This window comes from Serpula lacrymans (genome assembly GCF_000218685.1).
Source record: "Serpula lacrymans var. lacrymans S7.9 unplaced genomic scaffold SERLAscaffold_2, whole genome shotgun sequence".
Lineage (NCBI taxonomy): Eukaryota > Fungi > Basidiomycota > Agaricomycetes > Boletales > Serpulaceae > Serpula > Serpula lacrymans.
In genome coordinates, this window is record NW_006763291.1 from 1,760,003 (window position 1) to 1,786,419 (window position 26,417).

General features: G+C 42.9%; 4 protein-coding genes across 4 annotated transcripts; 2 read left to right on the top strand and 2 right to left on the bottom strand.

Annotated features, from left to right (window-relative positions):
• Positions 1-10,241: 10,241 nt before the first annotated feature.
• On the bottom strand, positions 10,242-11,100 carry SERLADRAFT_457280 (uncharacterized protein; the record flags this gene model as incomplete). Its single annotated transcript, XM_007313666.1, has 4 exons — positions 10,242-10,643; positions 10,727-10,749; positions 10,816-10,941; positions 10,990-11,100. The coding sequence occupies 4 exons, from the start codon at positions 10,996-10,998 to the stop codon at positions 10,574-10,576; spliced, it is 228 nt and encodes a 75-aa protein (XP_007313728.1).
• A 108-nt stretch (positions 11,101-11,208) lies between these two features.
• On the top strand, positions 11,209-14,778 carry SERLADRAFT_457285 (uncharacterized protein; the record flags this gene model as incomplete). Its single annotated transcript, XM_007313667.1, has 8 exons — positions 11,209-11,549; positions 11,609-11,623; positions 11,673-11,898; positions 11,951-12,015; positions 12,074-12,134; positions 12,192-12,409; positions 12,463-12,698; positions 12,755-14,778. 8 exons carry the CDS (start codon positions 11,288-11,290, stop codon positions 13,022-13,024), a joined length of 1,353 nt encoding a protein of 450 aa, XP_007313729.1.
• A 1,674-nt stretch (positions 14,779-16,452) lies between these two features.
• SERLADRAFT_457288 (uncharacterized protein) lies at positions 16,453-16,765 on the top strand (the record flags this gene model as incomplete). Its single annotated transcript, XM_007313668.1, has 1 exon — positions 16,453-16,765. The coding sequence occupies one exon, from the start codon at positions 16,529-16,531 to the stop codon at positions 16,745-16,747; it is 219 nt and encodes a 72-aa protein (XP_007313730.1).
• Positions 16,766-25,883: 9,118 nt separating this feature from the next.
• On the bottom strand, positions 25,884-26,409 carry SERLADRAFT_433468 (uncharacterized protein; the record flags this gene model as incomplete). Its single annotated transcript, XM_007313669.1, has 3 exons — positions 25,884-26,160; positions 26,274-26,307; positions 26,367-26,409. 3 exons carry the CDS (start codon positions 26,407-26,409, stop codon positions 25,884-25,886), a joined length of 354 nt encoding a protein of 117 aa, XP_007313731.1.
• Positions 26,410-26,417: the final 8 nt, after the last annotated feature.

Consider the following 26,417-nt stretch of genomic DNA (forward strand, 5'->3'; position numbering starts at 1 on the left):
GATGTCAAGCATCATATTTGCACCTGCCATAAATGCCAGATTTGAAGTGTACGCAAAAGTGAAGTCCCACTTACCATCTCATCACCTTCTACAATCTTCACCAAAGTCTATGTCGACATTATGCTCATGCCCAAGGCCAGAGGATATCGATATCTTGTTGCTGCAAGAGATGATCTGTCACTTGCTGCAGAAGGAAGAGCATTGAAGAAAGCATCTGCACATAATCTTGCTCACTTTTTCTGGGAAGAAATCATCTGTCGCTATGGAGCTATAGGAGAAGTTGTCACAGATAATAGAAGCGAAGTCAAAGGAGCATTTGAAGAGCTTGTGGAACATTACCAGATCCCTCATATTCACATTTCTCCCTACAATTCCAAGGCAAATGGTGTTGTTGAGCATGGACACTTCGTCATAAGAGAAGCACTTGTCAAGTCCTGTGAAGGGAATGTCGATTTATGGCCAACCAAGGTCCATCATGCCTTCTTTGCAGACAAGGTCGCTACTTGTTGTTCTACTGGATTCAGCCCTTTTTATCCGTTGCACAGAGTTAACCCAGTCCTACCATTTGATCTGACAGAAGCAACTTTCCTTGTTCATGGATTCCATACTGCAATGTCAACAGAAGACCTCATTGCTCTGCGCATTCGTCAACTAGAAAAGAGACAGGATGATTTGCAACAAGCTGCACTCACTATACGCAAAACTTGTCTCAGATCTAAAGCGCAGTTTGAGAAACTCTATGCACGAAGGATGTTCAAGAACGAATACCAGCCTGGAGAGCTTGTTCTAGTGCGGAATACTCAAGTTGAGAAAGAGCTGGCTCGTAAAGCAAAGCCTCGTTACAATGGCCCTTATGAAGTTGTGTGATGTACTAAAGGAGGATCATATGTTCTAAAAGAAATGGATGGATCAGTATCACGAAGAGGAATTGCAGCATTTTGCCTACTTCCCTATTTCAACCGTCACTCTATGCCCCTCTTGGACGAACTGGATGACCATGATAACAACCTAGATGAACCAGAAGATGAACCTGACTATGAGCATAACGACTCAGATGATGAAGATAACGATTAATGACTTATCTGAATGAATTTTATGCTGATATGACCCTTTAATGTGTTGCCATGTTTCATTCCCTATGACCCTACCTTTATGGAAGCAACTGGGGACAGTTGCAATTTCAAGTTGTCCGTGGATGTCATGCACCAAAGTTGATTGGTAGCATGGACAGGTGTCAATAACGAAGCAAATATTCAAAAAGACTCGCCTTTGCGCCACACAGGCACAGTGCCACGTGGAATAGTAATTAATATTGCCTTTTCCAAACTTGTGGCTGATCAGCACCACCTCTATTAGGCAATCCAGTCACGCTCACCTTTGCTTTTCCATTCGGTACTTTCCGCATTTCGGCATTTCGGCAAATTTTTGCATCGCCACTGGCTACACATTGCATTGCGCCCTCGTTTTTGTTGTTTCCTTCACTTCCCTTCCTTTGCCTAGCCCCACCATGGGTCCCTTACTCTCGTTTTTATTCTCACCCGACAGTCGTTTCTGGATCCCCATTTTAGTTCACCTCCTTGTCACCTCCACCCTCCTCCTCCTCATCTTCTTTGCTCCGCCACCATTTCTGATGTCACCACTTCCTATCCGCTTCCGTCGCCGATCTGTCGACTACCACGGGCCACTGTTGATATCAGCAAAGCCCCGGCGGCCGGTTCAAATAGGGCAACAGGTCCATCTTTATGACGTCAATCTACCATCATATACTATCAAAACATCGGTCGCTCGCCTTGCCTGGTTGGAGTGTGGGTGGGTAGTTTTTGAGCTGGAGAAGGTTTATCCCCTTGCGTCGCCCATATTCATTGCTGTCCCATTCACTTGGGTACACTTATCTTTCATCCATCGTCTTCGCTACAGCTACACCTACCACACGCTGCCTGGGACTCACTTGTTCCAAATTGGAATTACTCCTTGTTACGATAACACAATTTTCGGACTTTCCCTTTACTTTTATTTCTCCGCTTTAACCTTGTACTATAGCTTTCACACATGGTGCCACACAGCATTTTCCCTTTGTCGCGCGTGCTGCGTTGCCCTTCTTCTTATTTTGGACACAACTCTCTCACACAGTGGAGCTGGTCATATGGGCTAGGCCCCATGACATCATCAGCCACTGTATCTATCTACTGTATAGTACACATGTACAAACAACCCTGTAGTAGTATATAAACCCCAATAGATCCAGGAGACTCCTCAGCGAGTCCTCCTGTTGTATACCAACTAACTCTCTGCATCTTAAAGGGTAACTACCCCCTCATCATTTTCTTTATAGTGTGTTCCTGTGTGCGCCAGAGTAAATCTTGGTTGTTACACTCCTCTCCCTCCCTCGTTTGATCAGGTGGTCCAACACAACCAGTCTATTGGTAAGGCAATGGAACTGTCGGATTTGGACTAGGTGGTGGACCGGTGGCTCCAGTTTCTTTTTTTCGGCAGAACATTCATTTACAGTGCGATTATTTTTGATTTTTGAATCATTTTTATGGACACATATTTTTTTAGAATGTCTGACTGACAATAAAGGAACTGTGTTGATACTGATAGCGTTTTGCCTTGCCCTTTTTTTACTGCATCTTCCCATGACATCATGATTTTCCTGCTCTCTTTTTGCTATTGGACTTTACTTTATGGCCGTACAAACCTGTGACAATACTCACAGCATTCATTGTTCTATCCCTTTCTTTTCCTTTTTTGATAATCTTATCCTGTACTACCTACGCAGGATTTGTCAGCATACATTCCTTCCTTCATGTTCTTTCTCATTCTTTTTGCACAGCTATACTGTGCATAGCCTACTTTTCTTTTACTATATAAACCCCTGTATTTTACCTTGTAAAAAAAACAAGAACTCCAATCCAGACTTCTTCTCTACTCTCAAGTTCACTACTCTGCTACTTGTGATCCAGTGTGGTCACAACACTTCCGACTGCTACTACTGTTAACTGCTGTCATCGTCACTTCCCACTTTTGAAGTCATTGTTATCCCTTTCGATTAGAGTCCTTCTGAGCACTACAGTTTGTGCGTCAGGAGCCTGCTATCACTGGCAACCTCGTCATATTGTCGTTCTCAAACCTACCTTGTGCTACGATCAGCAAGGTATTGCTCGTCTATACTCGCCACAAAGCCCCTATCTTTCTATATTCCAACTATCCCTCCTCCTCAAAACCCACACCCATACATCTCTGGGTTTTACTTTGAAGGATCCTTATACATACCACCCCACGAACAACCAGAGCACCCACTGTTCTAGGAGGCAAAGCCCATAAACAAGTTCCGTGGAATCTGGGAGGATTGTGTGTTAGTTTGTTTTTGTGTGTGGTTTTCTAACAGCAGTTCTTATCATCGACAACGAGATGCATATTGAAGGGCGTCAAGTGTCATACCTCTCAATTGTAGGCTCCCTCATGTATGCCATGCTCGGAACCCGCCCAGATATTGCCTACATTGTTGGAATACTAAGCAGACATAGCTCAGCTCCAAGGAGCCATCACTGGAAAGCTGCAAAATGTGTCCTCCGATATCTGAAAGCAACCAGGGACATGGAACTACGATATGATGGCACAGATGTCTCCATGGACATGGATTTCTATGGATATTCAGATGAGGATTGGTCTGGAGACCCAGACACGTCTCGATCAACATCAAGCTTTGTTTTTATCACCATCTGAGAAGCAATCTCCTGGACAAGCAAACAACAAAGCATGGTAGCTTTATCCTCCACAGAGTCAGAGTACATTGGATTGAGCAATGCTGGACAACACCTTGCATGGCTTCGGACATTTTTTGAAGAAATTGGACATGCTCAAAATGGACCTACAACATTGCACTGTGACAATCAAGCAGCTATCATTCTTACACGAGATCCACAGTTCCGTGCTCGCACAAAACACATTCAACAGAAATATCATTTTATCCAAGATGACTTAGTATCAAAGGGAGAGGCAGTAATCAGATATGTTCCTACAGGAGATATGGTTGCTGACATTCTCACTAAACCCCTCACTCATGAAAAACACTAGAAATTCTCTAAAGCTATGGGACTACGATTGCACTCGAGTGGGAGTGACAAAACCGGATAAACCTGGTCCCTGCTGAAGCAGCCATTGTTCTCCATGAAGCATAGCCACCACTCCATGGAGTCACTATTGTACTCCTAGGAGTCATTATACTATAGCGAGTAGCACCTCCGACTATAAGTAGTAGGGGGTTTAGTATAGGAATACCTCAGTCGTTTCTATAGTCTCTTCGGCAGCAGCTGAGGTATGTTACATTATATTTATTAGAGATTACCTTAAACTAATATCCATTGTAGTTTCACTTAGGTAAATAATAAAGTTGTTTCTATAGCCTCTTGGGCAGCGGCTGAGTTTCACATAGTTTTATTACATATATCTGGGATCATCCCACAATAGTACATGATGTGATGCTATGGGAAAATACCAGAGGGGTGGCATCATTGTGGGGGTGACTGAAGTGAACCAAAGTTGGAGGCTCTGATGATGAGAGCCTTTCAAGATCCTTCTGTTATGGTACACAATTCTCGGACTTCTAACTTTTCTTCTCCATTTTAACTTTTTAAACACTTATGCCATGCAACACTTTTCTTTTGTTTCAAACTCCACTTAGACTTTCACTTCCTTATACTGCATAGCTCCTTTTTATTTTTAGTTATAACTATTTTATGTGGTGGAGCTGGCCACAAAGGCTGCATCCTACAACATCATCTGCCATTACTTTCAATCAACTGTATAGTACATATGTACAAATAGTCTGTAGTAGTATATATACCCCAATAGATCAAGGAGACTCCTCAGCAAGTTTCTCTGTTGATTATTCTCAACTAACTTGGTCTTAACCTAAGGGAGTTTACCCACTCCTTCACTTGATCCTCCTACTTGTCTTCTCTGCGCACCAGAGTATCAAAACTTTCATTTTAACACCTTCACCCAAATCACATTTAAATCACATACAAAGGGTAACTCAAATATAATGCAACAATGCATTTGAATAACATTTTAAATTTGTTTACTATGACTCATGTAACAACCAAGAGTTAGTTACTCTGGCGCACAACTAGAACCAACTATAGAGATAATGATGAGGGAGTAGTTACCCTTTAGGCTTCAACAAGTTAGTTGTGAGGATACAACAGGAGGAGTTGCTGAGGAGTCTCCTTGATCTATTGGGGTTTATATACTATTACAGGTTTGTTTGTACATATGTACTATACAGTTGATGAAGGCAGTGGCTGATGATGTCAGAGGGCACAGCCCGCATGACCAGCTCCACTGTGTGAGAGACTTGTATCTAAAATAGAAAGAAAGGCAGTGTAGCGCGAGAAAGTGGAGTTTGAACAAAAGGGAAAGTGCTGCATGGCACGGAGTGTGAAAACTACTGAAAAAGGTTAAAGAGGAGAATAAAAATTAAAGATCCAAAAATGTGTTATTGTAACACCAGTTCTTTTTTTTTTCAGCAGAACACTCATTTGCAGTGCAATTATTCTTGATTATTGAATCATTTTATGGATACATTTTTTTAGAATGCCTGACTGACAACAAGGAAACTGTGTTGATACTGATATTTTTTTACCTTGCTTTGTTTACTGCATCTTCCCATGACATCATGATTTTCTTGTTTTTTTATTACTATTGGACTTTATTTTATGGCTGTACAAACCTGTGACATTACACAGTATACAGCATTTATTTCCCTTTCTTTTCCTTATTTTGACAATCTTATCCTGTACTACTTACACAGGATTTGTCAGCGTATATTCCTTCCTTCACATTCTTTCTCATTCTTTTTGCACAACTATACTGTGCATAGCCTCCCTTTTTTTACTATATAAACACCTGTATTTTACCTTGTAAAAAAAAAGAAAAAATCATAATCCAGACTTCCAATCCAGTCTTGTCCTCTAATCTCAAGTCCACTTTCTATTGCTACTTGTGATCCAGTGTGGTCACAACACTTCCCACTGCTTCTACTATTAATTGCTATCATTGTCACTCTACACTTCTGAAGTTATTGTTATCCCTTTTGATTAGAGTCCTTCTCAGCACTACAGTCTGTGCGTCAGGAGCCTGCTATCGCTAGGAACCTCGTCACCTTGTCATTCTCAAACCTACCTTATGCTACAATTAGCAAGGTAGTGCTCGTCTATACTCGCCACAAAGCCTCTATCTTTCTGCATTTCAACTATCCCTCCTCCTCAAAACCCACACCCATACATCTCTGGGTTTTACTTTGAAGGATCATTATTCATACCACCCCACAAACAACCAGACCACTCCACTGTTCTAAGAGGCAAAGCTCATATACAAGTTTTGTGAATCTGGGAGGATTATTTGTTAGTTTGTTTTTATGTGTGGTTGTCTAACAACAGTTCTCATCATTGACACTGGGCTGGGCACTTGCTTTTGCCAGTTGGATAAGGGTTAATAGCCTAATAAGCAGACCACCCCCTTAATAACTCTTTAGACCAGGGTTTTATTACTATACTTTTTGCATATTTTTCAAAGTACCAGTAGTTTTAGTGAGGGCATGGCCCACCAGAGGACTGGTTGGACTATTGGCTATCATGGCCATCATTGGGGTACACCCACCATACTTCCACATTTACCAAGGCAATGAATGGAACCCAAAACCTGTTGAGGTGGCTCCACATGCAGCCTTCTCTATATTGCCTGGGGTCCTGGGATGGTCTCATGGGTATTATGGGCCACACTGCTATAGCTTTGATAGGTTTGGCAGTAGGATTGTTGCTTCAAAGCCTTCATACAATCCAATTTGTTGATAAGGATAGCCATCTGACATGATCATATACTGAGTTTACCATTGTGGATGAAATTATCCTCCTATTCTGCAGGGACATGACAACTGTAATGATTAGAATCTGCCTTCCCTGTCAAGGCAAGGCCACTACCCAGGATAGCAATAAGGGTGATGCAGAGTCCAACCAAACATGGTTGTAGAGGAGTGTTGAAAATCAAGAATATGTGAAGTTGGTTGTGACTAAGACATAATGGGAATAACTTAATAAATACAGGTTTTGTAGTAGTACTTGTATACTATCTATAGTATTTCTATGAGTATTCTTATGTAGGTAATGATGTCACAGTCAGTGTATGATGATGAAACATAGTTGGAATCGACAAAATATATATTGAATCTCATCAACTGTTGTTGGAAATTTGATGCCATTTGGTGTGTGTTTTAAAACTAATGTAATCCTAAATTTATTTTGAGCTTAAACTGATCATATCTAATCAGGATGTAGAGTTATTATTGTGGCTGGGTGTCATATCTGTACCAAAAGACAGAACTCCGGCATCTCCAAAGGAGATACTCCCTGAGTCTGAAGCCCCCAAACCATTGGCATACTCGGGATTATGTTCCTCATGGTCTGCCGGTCGGCATTACTCTATGCCCCAGTTTCACATGGTACTCTGGTCATCCGCCTTGATACTCCTGCACCAGACTTCTAACCCACCATACATTTCTCCTTGCACGTTCTAGTATTTCTTGTAGAATCTGTAGTTAGACCTTATGATACACTCGTTGCACATGCATTCTCCTCTTGCTAGATAATTATCCGCATGGAACTCCGTACCTACATTACGGGTTACTCCTTACGAGCTCCTACTCAATAGTATATAAACTGTAACTCCTGTACTCCGTTCCTGCAGTTTGAATATCAAATAGATTCCCTTGCCTTTTTACCAGTCCCTTTCTAAGTCTTTTCCGATCCTTCTCCAAAGGATATTTACTCTACTTCCTTTTCATCCTCTACTCTCCTCTGCCCATTTTCCGTTGAGTTAGAGACCAAGGTCCACGGATGGGCCTAGTGCACCAGCTAAGCCAATTCCCCATCTTGTCCTCCGTACTCCGTTACTCTAACACCCCACTCTGCAGCTTCGTTACTCCAAAAAGGCCATGGTTCTGACACTGGGTCTGCATTACCATCACTTATCTACTCCCAATACCATGTCTATCCAACCCACTCCTTCATCATATGTCATTCAGCCCACACATTCTATGCTCAATCTGTTGTACAGCCTGCTCTACCCACACTGCCAATGGATACAATCAGCACAATCCACATTTCAACATCTTTCAAATTGCATAATCTGCACTTTGGACTCGTTGGGTTTGCATCAAGCACGGCAGACAATCTTACGCAGAAACAATGCACATAGGCAGTAGTTTGGACAAGTTAATCTGCACTTTCACACAGTCCACACCCATGGGAAATTCAATCCGCAAGTTAGACTCCCTCAATCTGCACTTTTCAGTCAAATTATTCCCCAGTTGCCTTGGCACACAGCACTTCCATATACTTCCATCTGCACTTCAGTCAGCACTTTCATACAGTCCACAGAGTTCATATTTGTGAACACCTAGAGTCTGTGTTTGCGGATACATAGGGTCCAAACTTTTTGGACCTCAGACCCGTCAGACGAGGAGCTAACTCAGCACTCCACACACGTGCAAACCACCCTCATGGTATATGTCAGAACTGTGACCTCTTCGGAGTAGCGGAGCTATGGAGTGAGGTGTCAGAGTAATGAAGTACGGAGGACAAGATGGGGAATTGGCTTAGCTCATGCACTAGGCCCTTCCGTGAACCTTGGTTCCTAACTCAATGGAAAGTGGACGGAGGAGAGTAGAGGATAGGGGATCTCAATGGTCGTCCCATTGTCGTATTCTCAGCTTTATATTCATCCTCCACTCATATTATTGTTCACACAACTTGTTTTACCGCCTTTCCAGCAAGACCGCAACTTGCTGTGACGCATCCACTCAGTTTAGACTCAAAAGTGCGGACTCTGCGGACTGATCTGCGGACTCACTCCATTATAGTCTTCAGCACTTTCTTCTGAATCCCTTGGTTGATCCCTGCGGGTTGAATGACATGTAGGTGTTTGGACATCAGGACTATGCTTAGTTCTCTCCCCAGATGCCTTTAGCATCTGACAACAGCATTAGTACTTTTTATTTCATTTGATGTAGTTAGATTGTTTTAGTCTTCACAAATAGTGAGATATTTGGATCAAAACAAATGACATTGAATTATTGTTACAATACACAATTTTGGACTTTCAACTTTCAGTCTCCCCTTTAATTTTCTTTCAGACTCTTGTGCCATGCGACACTTTCCTTACTTTCAAACTCCACTTGTGTCTCCACTTTCTTGTGCTACACTGCTTTGACTTATTTTAGATACAACTCTCTCACACAGTGGAGCTAGTCACACGGGCTGTGCCCTATGATCTCATCAGCCACCACCTTCATTAAACTGTATAGTACACATGTACAAATAGCCTGTAGTTATATAAATACCCCAATAGATCAAGGAGACTCCTCAGTGAGTCCTCCTGTTGTTTACCAACGACTAACTCAGTCCTACCCTAAGGAGTTTATCCACTCCTCCACTCTCCTCTTTGCTTGTCTGAGTTGTACGCCAGTGTTCAAACTTTGGTTGTAACAATTACAACTAATTACAATTATAAGAGTGTAAACAAATAAAACCAAATAACAGTAAATCCAGACAACACCAAACAAATAAAATGAATGAGAAACAAAAACATACCAATGCAATAAATGAAAATGAATGAAACAGAAACATAACTGTATTTTCTCCCATTTTTTACACACAGCACAGTCATGCATCCACTGCATGAATGTACAACACATTGGTGTTTTGTGATGCACTGGCATGATCAGAATTGAAGTCAAGCTCATCAAATGTTGCTCTCAAATAATCATGGGAATTTGTTTTGGTTAGATTAGATTCCCTTACATAACCCTGTGAGATTCTATCTAATTCAATACAAATTGTGTCATTTTTGACTGGGGATGAAGGCCGTAATGTTCCAACAAGGAGGAACCTAGGGAAATTGACAAGTTGAGGACATCAAGGTAGATCAGAAGCTTGAGGTAAAACACCAAGGAGGCATTGAATGGAAGGCAGTAGCTACAGCTTCCATATACATGTACCTCTTGTACAGTAATTTTATTTCAAAAAAAAGTACTATATTAAGGCCCTGGGTTGGAGATGTGTACCCAAGTTACAGTATACTCACCCAGACTTGTACAAAACTACTACAAATCTGCATAATTTGTCGTTCTTTTTTTGAAAAGTCTAGTTGAGGAGCATCTATACCAGCTAGGGGAGTTACACATGAGCATATGGACATGGCCATAAATGAATACATTCATTTTCTTATACTCTATACCTCTTACGAACCTCACTCTCTTACAGGATTGAGATGATCACTGATGTGTTTAACCGCATCATATCATACTGTCGACGCATTTTTATTCGTGTTAATATCCTCATATATGACTTGGTCGCCAGTTACAACCAATGTATCAGTCCACGCTATTCGGAGGGTGGCCTCAACAAGGGCGGAAGTGTGTGCATTGACAGATGTGTGGCGGGGTTTTTTGAAGTGAACAAGAAAGTAGGAGAGAAATTACAGAATGCGGGGGCAAATGCTGTTCCCTCATAGTCTACTTGGGAACGCCAGGAAAGCACTCGGACATAGTCTTAGAGTGTTTGTTCTGCGCATGTTCTTCTAATCTGCGGTGCACAGAAATCATATCATCAGTCACATTCATCCTATCCGTCAGATTCGTTGCTATAGTCAAGAGGCGTCTACTTACGCAGGTGCACGCGTGGTCAGCAGCTATTGAAGAAGTAAATCTAATCGTCAGTATAATCGAGGAAGGCAGTAGAGAAGGTATTAACGCACAAAAGTTTGCTTGCACGTCTGACAGATGATATTCTTGGCTGCTTCATTGACCTTAGCCTGACTCTTTGATCCTTTGGGGTCATTTTTGGCATTGTTGCGTTCGCGTTTTTGTGCGGCTTTAGCTCCCTGCCATGACCGTGAGTGAGTTATCCATGACGGTAATTCAAAGCTCACGTTTCCCATGAGAATATAGAAAGTAAGTCCAATGAGATCGCAGTGGGTATGTCGAAAGACGTGCTGAGCGCTGAATTATACTGTGACTAAGGGAAAAGGCAAGCTGGCAGCGTTGGTAGCAGGTGCTTATTTACGTAATACCATTATCACCCCCCAGTTGAGACCAGAGGCGACCCGGGCATCCGTATTATAAATACCGTGACCATGTTCACTCGGGACGTGTTAGATAATGTTCTGATAAATACCCAGAGCTCTGGGAGAAAAACGCAGGGAAACGCAGGATCAATTGTCTGCCAGCATGCTGCGTTATGGACTCGGATTGTGTCGACAGCAGATGGGGGCCGTACGCCTTACACCAACCCAGTCTTTGCGGTCAGCTGGTCCATATATTGGGGCCCCATGTCCTGCCCGTCGGTTCGTCTCGAACGTCTCAGCCCAGTCGGAACCCAGTGCGAGGCTAGCAAAGATAGTAGATGAAATAGCAAAGATTACTGTCCTGACACCCACACAGGGAGCCGATAATCTGAAGCAGCTCGAAGACATTTCTAGGAATTTCATGTGTGAGTGTGCTGAAACTTCATGTCAGGATATGAACTTATTAACTCGTGCGACTCTATAGCCGACACAATTACAGGTACCTCGATTTTTCTATATCTTCTAATCCCGACTGAAGCAATGCCAAGTCCCTACTAAGGATATGTACACATACGCGACTCGCGCTTCTATTGGCGACGATGTTTATCACGAACCGTCCACGGCGGCTCTAGAGAATCACATTGCACGACTTACAGGCAAAGAAGCTGCACTATTTCTCCCCAGTGGGACAATGTCTAATCAAATAGCCCTACGAACTCATCTGAAACAACCACCTTACTCGGTCATTTGTGATGTCAGATCACATATTCATAGGTATAGTGTACTATATCTTTATGAGACTGCTGAAATGGCATGGGTGTTGTAGATACGAGGCAGGAGGTACTGCATTTCATTCTGGCGCACAGAGCATCACAATTGCCCCTGCCAATGGTATATATCGTTTCGCTATATTATCTGTTACAATGACTCAGCCAATCTTTCTAACCAGAGCACCACCTGACACTTGAAGATATTGAGCCGCACATAGTCTCAGGTGATGACGTGCATATGTAAGACCATTGGAATTTTTGCACCGACTTGCTCAAGTCAACTCCTCTTCGTAATAGTGCCCCCACCCGCATCATTGCACTTGAGAACACCTTAAACGGTACAATCATACCACAACATGATGTTGTTACCATAGCAGACTATGCTCATCGTCACAATATTGCAATGCATCTGGACGGTGCACGAATCTGGCATGTTGCAGCGGAGACGTGCACACCTGTGAAAGAATTGTGCGACCCTTTCGACTCTGTCAGCCTATGCCTGAGCAAGGGGTTAGGTATATCATCTTGTAACTGTTCTCCATATCACACCTTCTGACGTTTTCCTTAGGTGCCCCCGTTGGGACGATCCTCGTAGGATCCAGTCCTTTTATTGCCAAGGCTCGGTGGTTCCGAAAACTTTTCGGTGGTGGAATGCGTCAAACGGGTGTTTTGGCTGGTGCGGCGGCATACGCACTGACACAGAACTTCCCATTACTACCACGCGTTCATGCTTTGGCAAAGCGTCTGCAGCAGGGTCTAGAAGAATTAGGAGTGGCAATTTTGAGTCCCGCAGAAACATGCATGGTCAGAATCACGCTGTATTATGCGAATACAGTGTATTGACGGTCTTTTTACATTAGCTATTTTTTGATCCCGCTCCAATTGGGGTTGAATACTGGGAAATTGTCCAGCGTGCGTCTCAATTGTCAAAACCAATCAAGCTAGGAGGATCGCGGCTAGTGGCTCACGTCCAGACATCTCCTGGAGCTGTACAAGACTTTTTGGAACTAATGAAGACACTGAAGGAGGAAAAAGCGCGAGAAGGATGGCTCTTTCCACAGGACGGACCCAAGAAGAATAAAAGTCTGTATAAGGATGTATATGTGAGAGGGGTGAAACCTCTTACATAGTGGCCAAGTACGTGAAGTATCAGTGTCCTATCAAAGTGGCTATAGTGGGCGGAATGAACTTGTAATATTGTGATAGAACTGGTTGGCAAAATCGCTAAAACAGTATTCTACGTGAAAAAAATCAATTTTCATTCCGTGAACTGTATATATCATGCGCTACGCGCAGGAGGAAACTGTTGAATAAGCCGTTCACAATATTAAAACCGATTTATCCTGAGCAAAAACACCAGAGGCACATTTTAGTATGACGTAAAGACTGAAGTCCGTGACTGAGTCCACCACACCGAGGAAAGATCCAATGAATAACAAGTACCAATTTAGGGAAACCTGTTGAGAAGGCAGAACCTGAACTCATAGGCGAAGAGAGGAGAGTCGGAGATAGAGGAAGGAGCGATGAGAAATGGCTAAAGGAAAAAGATAACAAGGATTGTAGAACAATTTCTTGAATGATGATAAATATATCAGAGGGCATGCAGATGGCAGCTTGAATTATGCAGTGATCGATTGTAATCATTTTTCACATGATGACGCACTCCTTTTCTTCCAGTTTTGCACCCTGGATACCCATCTCTGCAAATGTCGTCGGGGACTTGTGAGCGTTCTTGTTCACTGCGGACGGATCTATCGGCACAGGGCCATTAGGCATAGGGGCGGGACTACCCATCGGCTGGGAAGGACCCATGTGAGGGCTATTCCCAGGTTGTGGCGGACCTCCCACCACACCAGGAGATGGCCCAGATGGTACTCTCTGGGCAGGTGGACGTCCTGCAGGTCGACCATGGGGCGAATGTACACGGGACGGAGGTCTCGAGTTCGGAGGCGAGCCTGCCGAACTGGAACCGGGATCAACAAGAGTGTATCGATGTTGATTTGGGAATTGCCTCGGACCATTATTTTGCATGCGTGGGCTTACTACATTAGCGTTCTGTGCGAGTGAGGGATGCGGTGCAGACCCTGGGCTGGGCCCAAGTCCAGGTTGAGAGGGGTAGCCCATCTGAGGGCGCTGTTCTGGTACTGGCGACAACGCGTGGACTGATGCAGGGCCAGGACCGTGAGGTTGACGAGCGAACGAGTTCTTTCGAATAACATCAACTACCTGTCTACTTTCTTCCATACTTGGCCTTGCTGACCCTGTACCATCGGTACGCTCAGAACGCTGTTTCGCTTGAGTACGCTTACGCACGAGCTTGCTCTCTGTAATGTTGTCGTGTTCCTGTCGCGATAGTGCTTGAGGTGAAGGTTGGTTTAGTGCTGCAAGCCGTTCGACAGCGTCGGCATTCCCGTGTTCTGAAGCTTTCGTGTACCACTGCCTCGCAACTTCGATGTCTTTTTGTCCACCCACTCCGACTTCGGTATAGTACCCCATTGCAAACTCCGCACTAGGCAGCCCTTTGCGAGCTGCTTTTTCTGCAAAAGTAAACGCAAGAGCCTCGTCTTTTTCGAAACTCCCCTCTGCTCCACATAAGAACCATTTACTGAGGGCCATATCTGCTTCGATCTCCCCCTGCTGCGATGCCAATGAATAGTATTGCACACTTAATAATGCATCAAAGGGAAATGGTGCTTGGGCGAACTCGTATGCATGCCCCAACTTGTACTGCGCCGGTGCAAAGTTCAAGTATGCTGCTCGTTCCAAGTGCTTTCGGGCCTCCTGTGCTGGAGATGACCCTCGCGGCACAAAAGCTGCAAAGAGCTGTGGTGGAACAGTGATATGAGAAAATTCGCCTAAAAGGAGCAGGCCATAGACGTATGCTGGTTGTGGTACTTGAACCGTCGCCAGCGTTGCTGCACGATGCAGGAGTGGAATTGCTGCTTCAGGTTGCGCCTGCAATCCAAGTTGTCCCATTAGATGGGCCATTCCCATTCTCTGCCGTAAGCAATTCCTGTCAGAGACGAAGGACCCATTGAGACATCGCACTTACATATACACAACTCTCCACATTCTGTTTGACACCACGCTCGAAGCAGTCCCGCGCATGAATACCATCGTTGAAGTTCTCGTAATCTCTTCCCAGTCTGAACCATGCTGTACTGTAGCCACCACGGGCGGCCTGCTCAAAGTCGCGGAATGCGGACCGTGGGTTGTGTTGTAAGAAGTCGGGGAACCCTCCAGACGCAGCAAGGGTCGCGCGAAGGTACACAGCCTCTGCGACGTGAGGTGGCAACGATGATGGCGATCCTTGCTGAGCTGAGGATGCGATCTGAAGGACCAAAGGCACTGCCACTTGTGCAAGCCGCAGCAGCTGTGGGTCTGCAATCTGCACCGGCCCTACCTGTACGTCAGACGAGGAGCTGTTCTGCTGGGATCGGTCTACCAAGAAGAGGACGTCTCGAGCCCAGGCAACTTTGAGTGCGGGATCGTGAGATGGATGTTGGATGGTAGGAAGAGCGCCTGAGAGGGTCTGTGTGGATGGAAGCGGTGCTGTGAGTGAGGGAAGGGCATTGGTGCCGTTTGGCTGTGGCGGCAGAGCAGACATTGACTGTGGATGAGGCTGCGGTGGATAAGGCTGCTGTGGATAACCTGGGTTTGGACCTGGAGAAGAGGCAGGGTTCCAAGGTGACCACTCGTTTTGCTGGGGAGGACGGGGAGTGGAAGAAGGGACAGGGTATGCAAAACCTGGTGACTGATTCATTGGGACGCGGTGACCTAGGTTGTCGTCTAAAGTGCGGGCCATCTGGTTAAGTAATAGACGAAAATAATATGTGAAAAGGTGAAATATCAGGAAACGTTCCTTACACGTACGTTGGCGGGAAGATCGGGGTCGAGTTTTTGAGGCCGGGGTGCTGCCAAAGGCTGAGAGAAATGGGGTTGCGATTCGTAAGGATGCGGCTGATCTGGCTGCACAACAAAGTTGGGAGGAAGGGGCGGTACTGGAGGCGGGTTCTGGTGTTGATGGTGGTACTGACGGGACTGCTGGTGAGGATGAGGAGGCAAGCTAGGCAGAGACATTTGGATTCGTACTTATGTGTTGCAATCTAAAGGTGCTTTTGTAACAGCACGGCAGCATTTGTCTTTACAATGCTATACTTGGACTACAGGCTGTGTTTCTTTTGCCCTTATTGCCACCCTCTTTATATAAAACATTTATTGCCATCAGGTCCACCTCAATCTTACTCAAATCTCGCAGTCATGGCCGCCCATGGAGAACGGCTGTGGTTTGTTTGATAGCTCTGGCGACGATCTTTTTCAAACCAGACCGATGTCAAAAGCCTGTCAATATTGACCAGCGCATTCCTTCGCTATCTGTTCTTGTGTCCACCAGGCGTTTAACATGACAAATTGCGGCTAGTGCTTTCTGTGATTCAGCGGCAGTTTTTAGTGTCGGAACATTGGAAACCTGCACTGCATTCGTTTGGCAGGCCACAACCCACGCATGTTCCTCAGGTCCCGCGATCTATGGGTTGCAGACCCCAGGGTTCTTTGACTTGACACTTTAATTTGTATCTGCAGTCTTGCAGACCATTGTCGATCAGCATTCCCACAATCTTCATGGTATACTGTCAATGTTCTTCTCACCAATTCCACTGTATATAAACCCATCTGCATTGCAGAGTTACGGTGATCCCAACTATCATGTTGTCAAGCTTTACCAGGACCCTGGCATAGGCATACAGTATTCCACCGACAGTTGCGCCAACGCGTTGCAGCGCTCGAATTTCACACCACGGGTCCCCCACAAGGTCTCAAACAAACGGATAAGAGGCCTATCTATGTACCTATAGACAGTTATTATGTTTGCATTCCGCAATCTCAAATTGGACTTGTTTTTTGTCTGATCATGAAATATTACTTTTTTGTGACCAGTTCATTGCTAACCAGTTGAAACATTTGTGTGAACCCTTGAAAATCATACATGAAGTATAGATAACCTCCAGCTATGTGTCCATCATTTAAATATACTTGGCGACTATGTTTCACTCCTGTCAGAGGTATGCTGGTGGAGAGTGATTTTCATGGTCTTATCACTATCTAATCAACAAAGGTAGATATAACTAAATAGGCTACAATGATATGAAGTGGCAGTGTACACTAATGGAGATGGTCAAAAACTTCATACAGCTCATGTTTGGACAGAAAATGACAGGCCATGCAAAATCTCAGACCAAGAAGAAGCAAGTTCTATCAGAGCATCAAGAGGCTGCCCTTGCTGATGCAGTCAATACATACCAGGAGGAACAGCAAAAGCCAGAGGAGGAGAGGAGAAGTTGGTTCAGACGATGGTGGGAGTGCAGAAGATGACTGATTAGGATTATCAGTTGATTATTATGGAATGATAACATAGGTCTTGCTGATATATTATTTTTGGTGCTGGCGCAAGTGCAGGTGTGTGTGCGATAAAACCTCAAACTCAGATTTCTGTTCTACAACACACAACACTTCTGATGTAGATCAAAATTTTGTTCAAGATTGTTGAAGTATATATAATGCCATACAAAGTATCTGATCTACAAAAATTTGTGATGCTATGTAATGTGAGACATTCAAAAATTGTTGGAACAAGTGCTGGTGGAATACTGTATGTATTCAGATGTCATATCCAACATTGCGGATCTGGGTTTTTGGTCAATCTGTCCACACAAGTTCACTGAAAATTTGTCCTCTTTTTACTTGGGATTGCCATTTTTGGCCAAATTTGTTCACATACATCTGTAAAATGTGCACCAAAATATGCTTAGGGCTAACCCCATTTCAAAATGCAAGGGTTCTGGCGTCAACAATTCTGATTAGGGATGCCAAAGTTTGGTTCAGGAAAATAGTTCAGAATCAAGAATTGGTCCGCAGTCCAGGCATTTTTGCTATTGCCTGGACCCAGTTTGAACCTGTTTGAACCGACGAACTTCAAAACCACCACCACCACCACCACCTCTGTACCCCACCACCTCCTCACATCACCGTTGCCTTGTTGCCATAGAGGACCCAGGCAACACATCAACACATTGTTTAGGCCCTCCCTTGAGTGTCCACCTCTGGTATTATCCCCTGTCCCCATATACTTGCCATATATAGTAAGTACATGGGGCATTAATTGTTTCAAGGTTTAAACTGAGGTTCAGGCACTTAGACTGTAGGTTTGGTGCGGGGTTCAGACCAAAGTGTCCGAGAACCAAACCTAACCAAATTTTGGCATCCCTAACTCTGATTGGTGGACAGAGTTGGGATTGCCTTATATATCCAAACATCTGAGTATTTGAGACGCAGATTACCAGATGTTTGCGCTATAATAGAGATATGATTTTATTTGCATGATAAGATATAGATTGCCCAGTAGATATGATAGATACACAGAGATTGTATTCCTACTACTAGTACAATACTACAGGGTGGACAGCAATAACAGATAAACCAATCAGTGAATTCTGTCAAGAATGTATTGTAAGTTTCCTTATCTGAGAGGTTATTGATGTAAAACATTATCAGGAGCTAGAGAGCATTGTTGGAGGTGATATTATAATGCATGACCGGGCCAAAAACGAGTATGAGATCTACTGGTAGATGTGATGTTACCCATGTGAAGCCTTCCCCTGCTGGCTGTTGTCCTGTTTTGAAATAACTGTTCAACAATGTACATATTGACATTCTCTTTGACCATAACACTCCCATTAGCATCTCTCGGCCCTCCTGGAAATGCAAAATTTTGTGCGTATACAAGAACTGGCAAAAGGTGCTGAGCAAGGGTGGCTTTCTTTGGCGCAGTCACCTGGAATATAATGCAAACTTGCATGATTGGAGCAGCTTCAAGAAAAAAGTACAAAATATCAAGTGTAGCTGTATCTTGCTGTTATACCACACTTGGATGTGCGTGAATGGTAAATCCTGGTAGCCGTCCGGTCCTGAAATCCTGCACCCATGCTGAAAACCTCAAGCATAATTGGCCAAGGCTGCTGGTAGGTCCCCTAACAAAAAACACTCAGCAGCATCCTTAATTGAGATGGACTTGATCTCTGGTGTCTTGTTGAGATGAAAAGCCGTCTTTGTGTTCACAGACTTGACTCCTTTTAGGAAGGGGTTATGCATGGGTTGAACACTGAAGATTTTATCAGGCAGAGTGTGCAACAGCCAAATTGATTCAGGGTCCACCTCAGCTAAAAGAGAGCTTTCTTTGGCCACTAGATAGTTTATAAGAGAAGCATTTTGGTGCTGCAAGACTGCAAACAAGTGAAACATTCTTGCTTTTTCAGGTAGTTAAAAAGCTCTATTTGAACGCACTGCATCTCAAAGTAGAGCCGGGTATTGGTACCGCTGAACAAAGGCTTGCAATGAGTAACAAAAAGATGTTCAGTCACATCAGCTGTGAATTGCATAGGGATAGGGGTTCCCATATTCTGAACCGCTTGAGCAAAGTGCTGTAGTAGCTGGAGCTTTGGAATATTGAAATGCTCAATGGTTGACAAGGTGCTGCGACGAGCCTTGGAATCTAATATGGCGTGCTCATTATTGTGAAACTCAGCTAGGGAGGCAATCATGGCTGTAATAGATGTTGGGGTATAAACAGGGGATAGGGCTTAATACATGAAATCAACTAATGCTCGTACAGCTTATAGGAAAGTGGGAGGCACTGCACCAGCAGCTGTTGCAGCAATCATTTTTTGGATTTCACAATATTTGCAACCTGTCATTTGCCTAATGTGTGAAATGCCATTCCCAAAATGCCTAAACCCCACTTGTGCATGTAAACTCCTGTAGTGTACATCTAACCCATCCTTCCCTTCTTCTTATTTGCACCACAACAGCACATAATCAGAAAAGAATTTGTGATAGGTGTGTAGAATCTTGGGAACAAGGAATTTATGAGGATCAGCCAGAGGCCAACCCCTCCAAAATAGTTGGTGACCACCACCGAGACTGAGGGCCTTTGCAATAAGTAGATAGTTAGCAAAGTCCCAAGTATTGTATTGTAAGCTATTTAAGGCCAATAGTGTGTCAATACCCAACCATGGTCAATGTGGTCAATTATCACCAAATTTGTTCAAGTATGTGCAAGATATGAGAGATATGTTTTTCATTGTGCAAGCAATCATTTGCTGCTCCAGCAAGTCTACAACCCAAGCTACAAGAGTTGTTTATGCTTGACAAGCCACACCATTAGGATCAGATATACAAACACCTGTTGTGGTTGAGGCTTTGAGGTTCTTTGTAATGATATCCATACATGTATGCCAGATGCAAACAGAGAGAATGTTTTGATGCTCAGTTTGACAGTCTAAAAATATTGGAATGGGGAGGAAAGCTGTACATAGCCAAGTGTGTGATGTTGCCTTCATATGCATTTCTGAAGAGATATTTGCCAGCATTAGGAATGTCGGGTGCATATCTATGCCGCCTGTTCCTCAAGTAACCGTTGTCTTGTCAGATGCACCAATAACCCCTACAATTAAATCTAGTAAAATACTTGTCAATATCCTAGTACTGACTGACCTGCTCACCTGTCAGTGTAGCACAGATGAAAATGATGCAAGTCCTTCAAACTCTGACTACAGTCTTTGTCTCAAACTCATCATGTTATCCTGTGAAAGCATCCCAGATCTCTTTTGTAGTGAATTTGCTGTTAACTTCTCTGACCACAAGAATGAAGTGCCTGCTAGCATCAGGAAAAACCATATAGCTATATAGCTAGGCAGGTTACTATACCAGCTATAACAGCGTCATCTGGGCTTTGAAATACTATATGCAACTATAGCACCAGCTATACCGGATATACCGGCTATAGAAGTTAATAGTGAGCTTTACAGGTATAGTAGTAAGGCTATATGAGCTATGAGAGTTGATTTTGAGCTATAGCAGTTGTAGGTCAGTAATTTACTAAAATGTTAATTGTTTACTGTATACTCCAGAAATTTTATGTGTAAGTCCAATTATTTAATAAAAGTGATTCCAACATCAAAAATGTTACTTATTATCTGATTACCAGGTAATATATCTATGGTTTCTTTCATAGCTGCCTATAATGCTATATAGCTGGACTCTATCTATGACCACTCTCATAGTTTACTAATAGTTGTGAAAATAGTCAAAAGAAATTGACAAAAGCATCTTTAAACCAGTCAAAATAAGTATCAGAATAATTGTCAGAATATTACTTAGTTGTGCTATAGGAAGTACTTTATCAGGTAGCTGCATATTTCAAAGTCCATAGATACAAGACAGCTTACACCAACAACTTATCAAAAATTTCACTAAGTCCAAAAAGTGATTATATATAGTATATGGTATATTATTTGTGGAAGCCTACATGGTGTAGTGGATAAGTGCTCTGGTATGCATATGCTTGGTAAGCTTAAAAAATGGTTAATATGTGGTTGTGGGTTCAATTCCCACAGCTGGCAGATTTTTTGCTAGGCAGCTATCAGAGCTGGTACAATAGGAACTTGTCTACACCAACTATATCAGCTATACCAACTATCAAAGCCCTTGTAGATCTATAAGGGCTATAATAGCTATCTGGGGTTTTCCTGATGCTACTATCTCCAACTTTGGCTTACTTTTGGACTTCAAAGACAGTATTTCATTGAGTCAAATAAATGCTATGTTGCTTCACATATCTCATGATTAGTCTTCATAAGAATATCTTAACTAGCAGCCATGAAACCCTCTCAAAAGTGGATAGGGAGGTAGGATCAATGAAGGAGTTTATAGATGAACATGGGATAAGTTATTCTAATCCAGTGGATAATAAGTGCACTGAGGTGTCCAATTCTGACAATGTTCTTATGGTCTGTTATTTATATGCTCTAATCCTTTAGCATACACATTAACCTTTATAACAGGAATAAGGAATTTTTATTGTCTTTCAGGAACTTGGAAGCTTTTGGTTGGTTTTCAGTTGTTTATACACCATTATATGTGCATTTTGTAATTATGTAAGTTTGTATGAACACAAGAAGTGCCTTGAGGCACTTGACCCAAATATAAATGGCCAGCCCATCATTTCCTTCTTTACTACTGTCATGTCAATGTTTGAGTTCCAGCTTGATATTGGAGATACAGATAAGTTTCAACTTGATTAGTATTTAGCACAGCACATGATAACTTAATCTTGGAATTGAGGTCACAATCTGAACTACAGTAACTCAAACAATTGTGAAAGGAACATGAGTAAGGGATGGACTAGAGAACAAGGCTGTGGTGGTGGTCATCCCTGTGGTCATATTCGAAGTTCTGGGATAGAGAGGATAGTTGAGCCAAGGAGAAGATCCCCCAAAAAAAGGTAAGTCAGTACCATCTCTCTATTCAAGGGCAAGCTGATCTATTGTTTCAATTTATTTGATTAGCAACCGGCAAAACCCAAAAAAAAACTCAAATTTGAATACCAGTGGGCTTCTGTTGGCCCCACAGCTGGATAGTGAGGCCAATCAGCCTTTCCTACCTCCTTGATATTGTCCCCATCCGGTATCCAACCCTGAAATCAACTTTATGTCCCACTCCCTCCTGATAGACCAACTTGATAGCTTTAATTCTTTATTGGCCGGAGAAATGGTGTTTGCATCACAGACAGATCTGACTTCTGACCAACCAATATACTCTCAAAAGTATGAAGTGGGGCCCTTTGTTCCCCCACCTGGTGCATGCACTGGGGCCTATCCCCTTATCTATATCTGCTTCACATAAACCTTCCTGCCTGTTTTTAACTATATGTGTATAGTAACATACAAGGTCTAAGCTATATGTGCTATAGCAGCTATAGAAGCTATAATAGTCTATGAGACATTTTTCCGGTGCCGATGAGAATGTCCCTATTATTCATACAATGGTTTGGTATGTAGGTAATTTAGCCTAATGGTTTTATTAAAAAAATCTATCACAAATATCCAAAATATTCATTGTACAGGTACTAGAGAACACTATTGATATTGCATCAAAGTTGAAGTGTCTTGCTTGACACACATGGATGAATTTAAGCGGAGTTTGAATATGTGGCACCAAAGCAAATTTTCCAACAGTTGACTTTGAACACTATAATTGAGTGTGTGAAAATGGACAGTGACACTGTCTTCACATACTTCTCAGGATTAGATTAGATTTGAGTGCCACATTTTTTTCAGAGTCAGCTCTTAATACATACATGGCACTAGTGTGATGTTACATGTCACATCACAATGGCACACTATTGCGCTTCAGAGTCCTGCACATCCTTTTTTCCTTTTAAGTTGCAATAACATTGAGCTAATAGCATACTTGTTAAGTATGCTGTTAGCTCTAGGTATAGCTTTTTTTAAATAACTATCTTGTAAGGTACTGAAATTAGCTCTGCTCTATTCACAGTGGCCACTGGCACCAGTGCCATATCAATACCCAACATATCCCACCACTACATCATCAGCTGGTAGTGGCAGCATACACTATTGCTTCAATTATCACTAAGGTATGTTACAACTACTCCAAAGTGTGTTTGACCACCTTATCTTTTTCTGAATAGGTGTGAATAGGTTAACAAGCCAAAGTACGTCCCTCCATTTATATCTATACCTATACTTATAATCATTTACCAGATGCTTGCACTATCCATCAAGGCTTGACAAACTATAAAAAAAACTTATCAAGTTATTCATGAAATTCTGTGAGTATTGTCAAAGTGTATTTATACAATAATATTGAATGTCGTCTATAGTGAATAAGTATCTTGAGACCAAACAGGAAGTTGAGAGAATTTTCTAGTTTGTGAAGGTTCACTTCATTACAGTAGTTTACTCTATGCATGTCATACAACAGTATTAGGAATAAATTCTGACAGTTTGCTATATGCTATAGTAAAAGTAAATTTAGTATGATTGATTTGAAACAAGAATCCAGAATTATGATATCTCTTATACCCTATGAAAGCAGCCATAGTAAAGGCAACAATGTATATCACAAATGTGCTACTATAGCAGGCATAGCAAACGGCTCAAAATAGTGCTGCTATATAGAGCTATATAATAGGGACTTGTCTAGGCGTACTATAGCTACTATTTTCCCTATATAGCACTATGGAGGCTATGATAGCTATAAAAGGCAACTAGGTTTTTCCTGATGCTGGCTCTAGGGCTAGAGGTATTTTTTGCTATCCTGCTTCCAATAGCCCTTACAGGCTTTCTTAATTATTGTTACCACTTTGTATCGCAGATCAGAGACTAGGTATCACTCCCAGCCAGCCAGCACAATGGGTAAGGACTGGTGGTAAACATCTCACCAACCAGCTCTAAACCCCATCAGTGCCTGGAGGTATTAATAGACATTTTAGTCAGGAACGCACCTCATCATGAGGATATGGTTCCTGAACATGCGTGACAACACTTATTATTAGTATATTTTCTCACCTGCTGATTAATCTTCAAAGTCGTACGACAGTTATCCTTTTTTCTTATTGGTTGGTTTTCCCCTCAGACCACTTTTCTCTTATTCCTCTTTCGGTCTGAGGGATAGACGGTTAGCTATAAAAACCCTACACACTCATGTATAGTTCTTTAGCTTTCTATTACTTGAATTACCCGCTTTACTCCTCATCAGAAACCTCTGAGTCTACTCCAAGTCCTCTACTTGCTATCTTTACTAGTATCTGTTGACCTCAAGCTCACTGTACCTCTTACTCCCTGCAAGTGCAGTCGGAGACGGGTATTGTTTTTGTCATAGTTTATTGTTGCCTCACAGATAAATGTGTGATGTGTGGCTATAGGTTGCTTAGTCAACCAAAAGCTGACTAGCAGATTGAGAGTTCAAGTCCTGTCTGTGTTAATATTTTTTTATCAGCCACACAATAATTTCCAACATCTATAAGGCCATTTATAGAGCTATATGAGGCTCCATAGATGGCAGAGGTTTTATAGCAGGTTTGACCACTATAACAGCTTTATGAGTACTTATAGTGCTATAGAGCTCTACCCCCATTTTTCCTGATGATGAGGATCCAGAAACAGCCATCCGGTGAGAATAAAAAAGACAGTAAAGGGCTCATGGTGGGGCTAGGCAAAGGAAGGGGAGTAAGGGAAATGACAAAAGTGAGGGCACAATGCAATGTGTAGCCAGTGGCGATGTGTAAAATTGCTGAAATGCTAAAACATGGAAAGTACTGAATGGAAAGCAAAGGTGAGCATGACTTGATTGCCTAATACAGGTGGGTGCTGATCAGCCACAAATTCAAAAAAGATGATATTGATTACTATCCCATATGGCACTGTGCCTGTGTGGTGCAAAGGCGAGACTTTCAAATATTTGCTTTGTTATTAACACCTGTCCATGCTACCAATCAACTTTGGTGCATGACACCGGTCAGAGGAAAATGAAGATGAAGTAGAACTATGCAAACAACACAGGGGTTCCACACTAACTGCTGCTTCTATATACCAGTGTTTTTGTTGTAGCTCCCTTGAGTAACAGCTTGGCTTGCTCAGCATACTAGGGATTGTAAATTTTGGTTTGATTTGGTTCTCAGACACTTTTGTCTGAACCCCAAACCAAACCTGCAATTATGGCCAAACTGGACCAAACCTGATGGCCTCACTGTACTTTATTGCTACACCCTCCACTGGATAGTGCTTCCAAATGAGCTCAAAGTGGAGGCCAGTGCTGCAAGATCCCTGCCAGATCTTGTTCATTTATCTTGTTGATAACATCATCCAGATTTTGAAATATGAGATGCTACTAGCTAGCATATGTGAGACATCAACATCGAGAGCTTGTCATTCAACTACCTAAAGCAGACATCTGTGGCCAACTAAGTGGCTGTGCTGCTGTATCATACTGTAAGTGTCTATGTATGGAAATCACCTTCCAACACCAGATTGTCATCATACTTCCCTTATGTGAAAATTAGTAGAATGACAAATGCAGGAAAAGTAGACAAACCTTTTTGAGCATCGTCTGATCTTCAATCCCCACTTATAATTAGGGATGCCAAAGTTCAGGTTGGGCTAACAGTTCAAAACTGAGAACCACCAAACCGAACCCTAGGTTCAGGTTTGGTTTGGTCTGCGGTTTGGGCATTTTTGCTATTGCCCGAACCTGTTCAAACCAACGGACTTCAACACCACCACCACCACCACCACCACCCCTCTCCTCCTCCTCCTCCTCCTCCTCCTCCTCCTCCACCACCACCACCACCACAGCCACACCACTCAAGGGAGGACCCAGGCAATGCGTTGACACATTGCCTGGGTCCTCCCTTGAGTGTCCACCTCCGGGATTGTTTTCGGGAGATTACTGTGCTCACAGGCTGTGAGTGGGTGGCCTTGGCTTGGCTTGCGGGGAATCTTCGGCGCACGTTCAACCACTCACCTAGAACTGGTACTGCCCACGGGAATCTGAGTGTCTAATTATAAGATACGTAATGCGATAGGCTCAATGTGGTGTTGACGCGATGCGACTTACTGCCCTGTGCTCTGAACGTCAACTCGATGAAAGTACCACCCATCGCGGAGT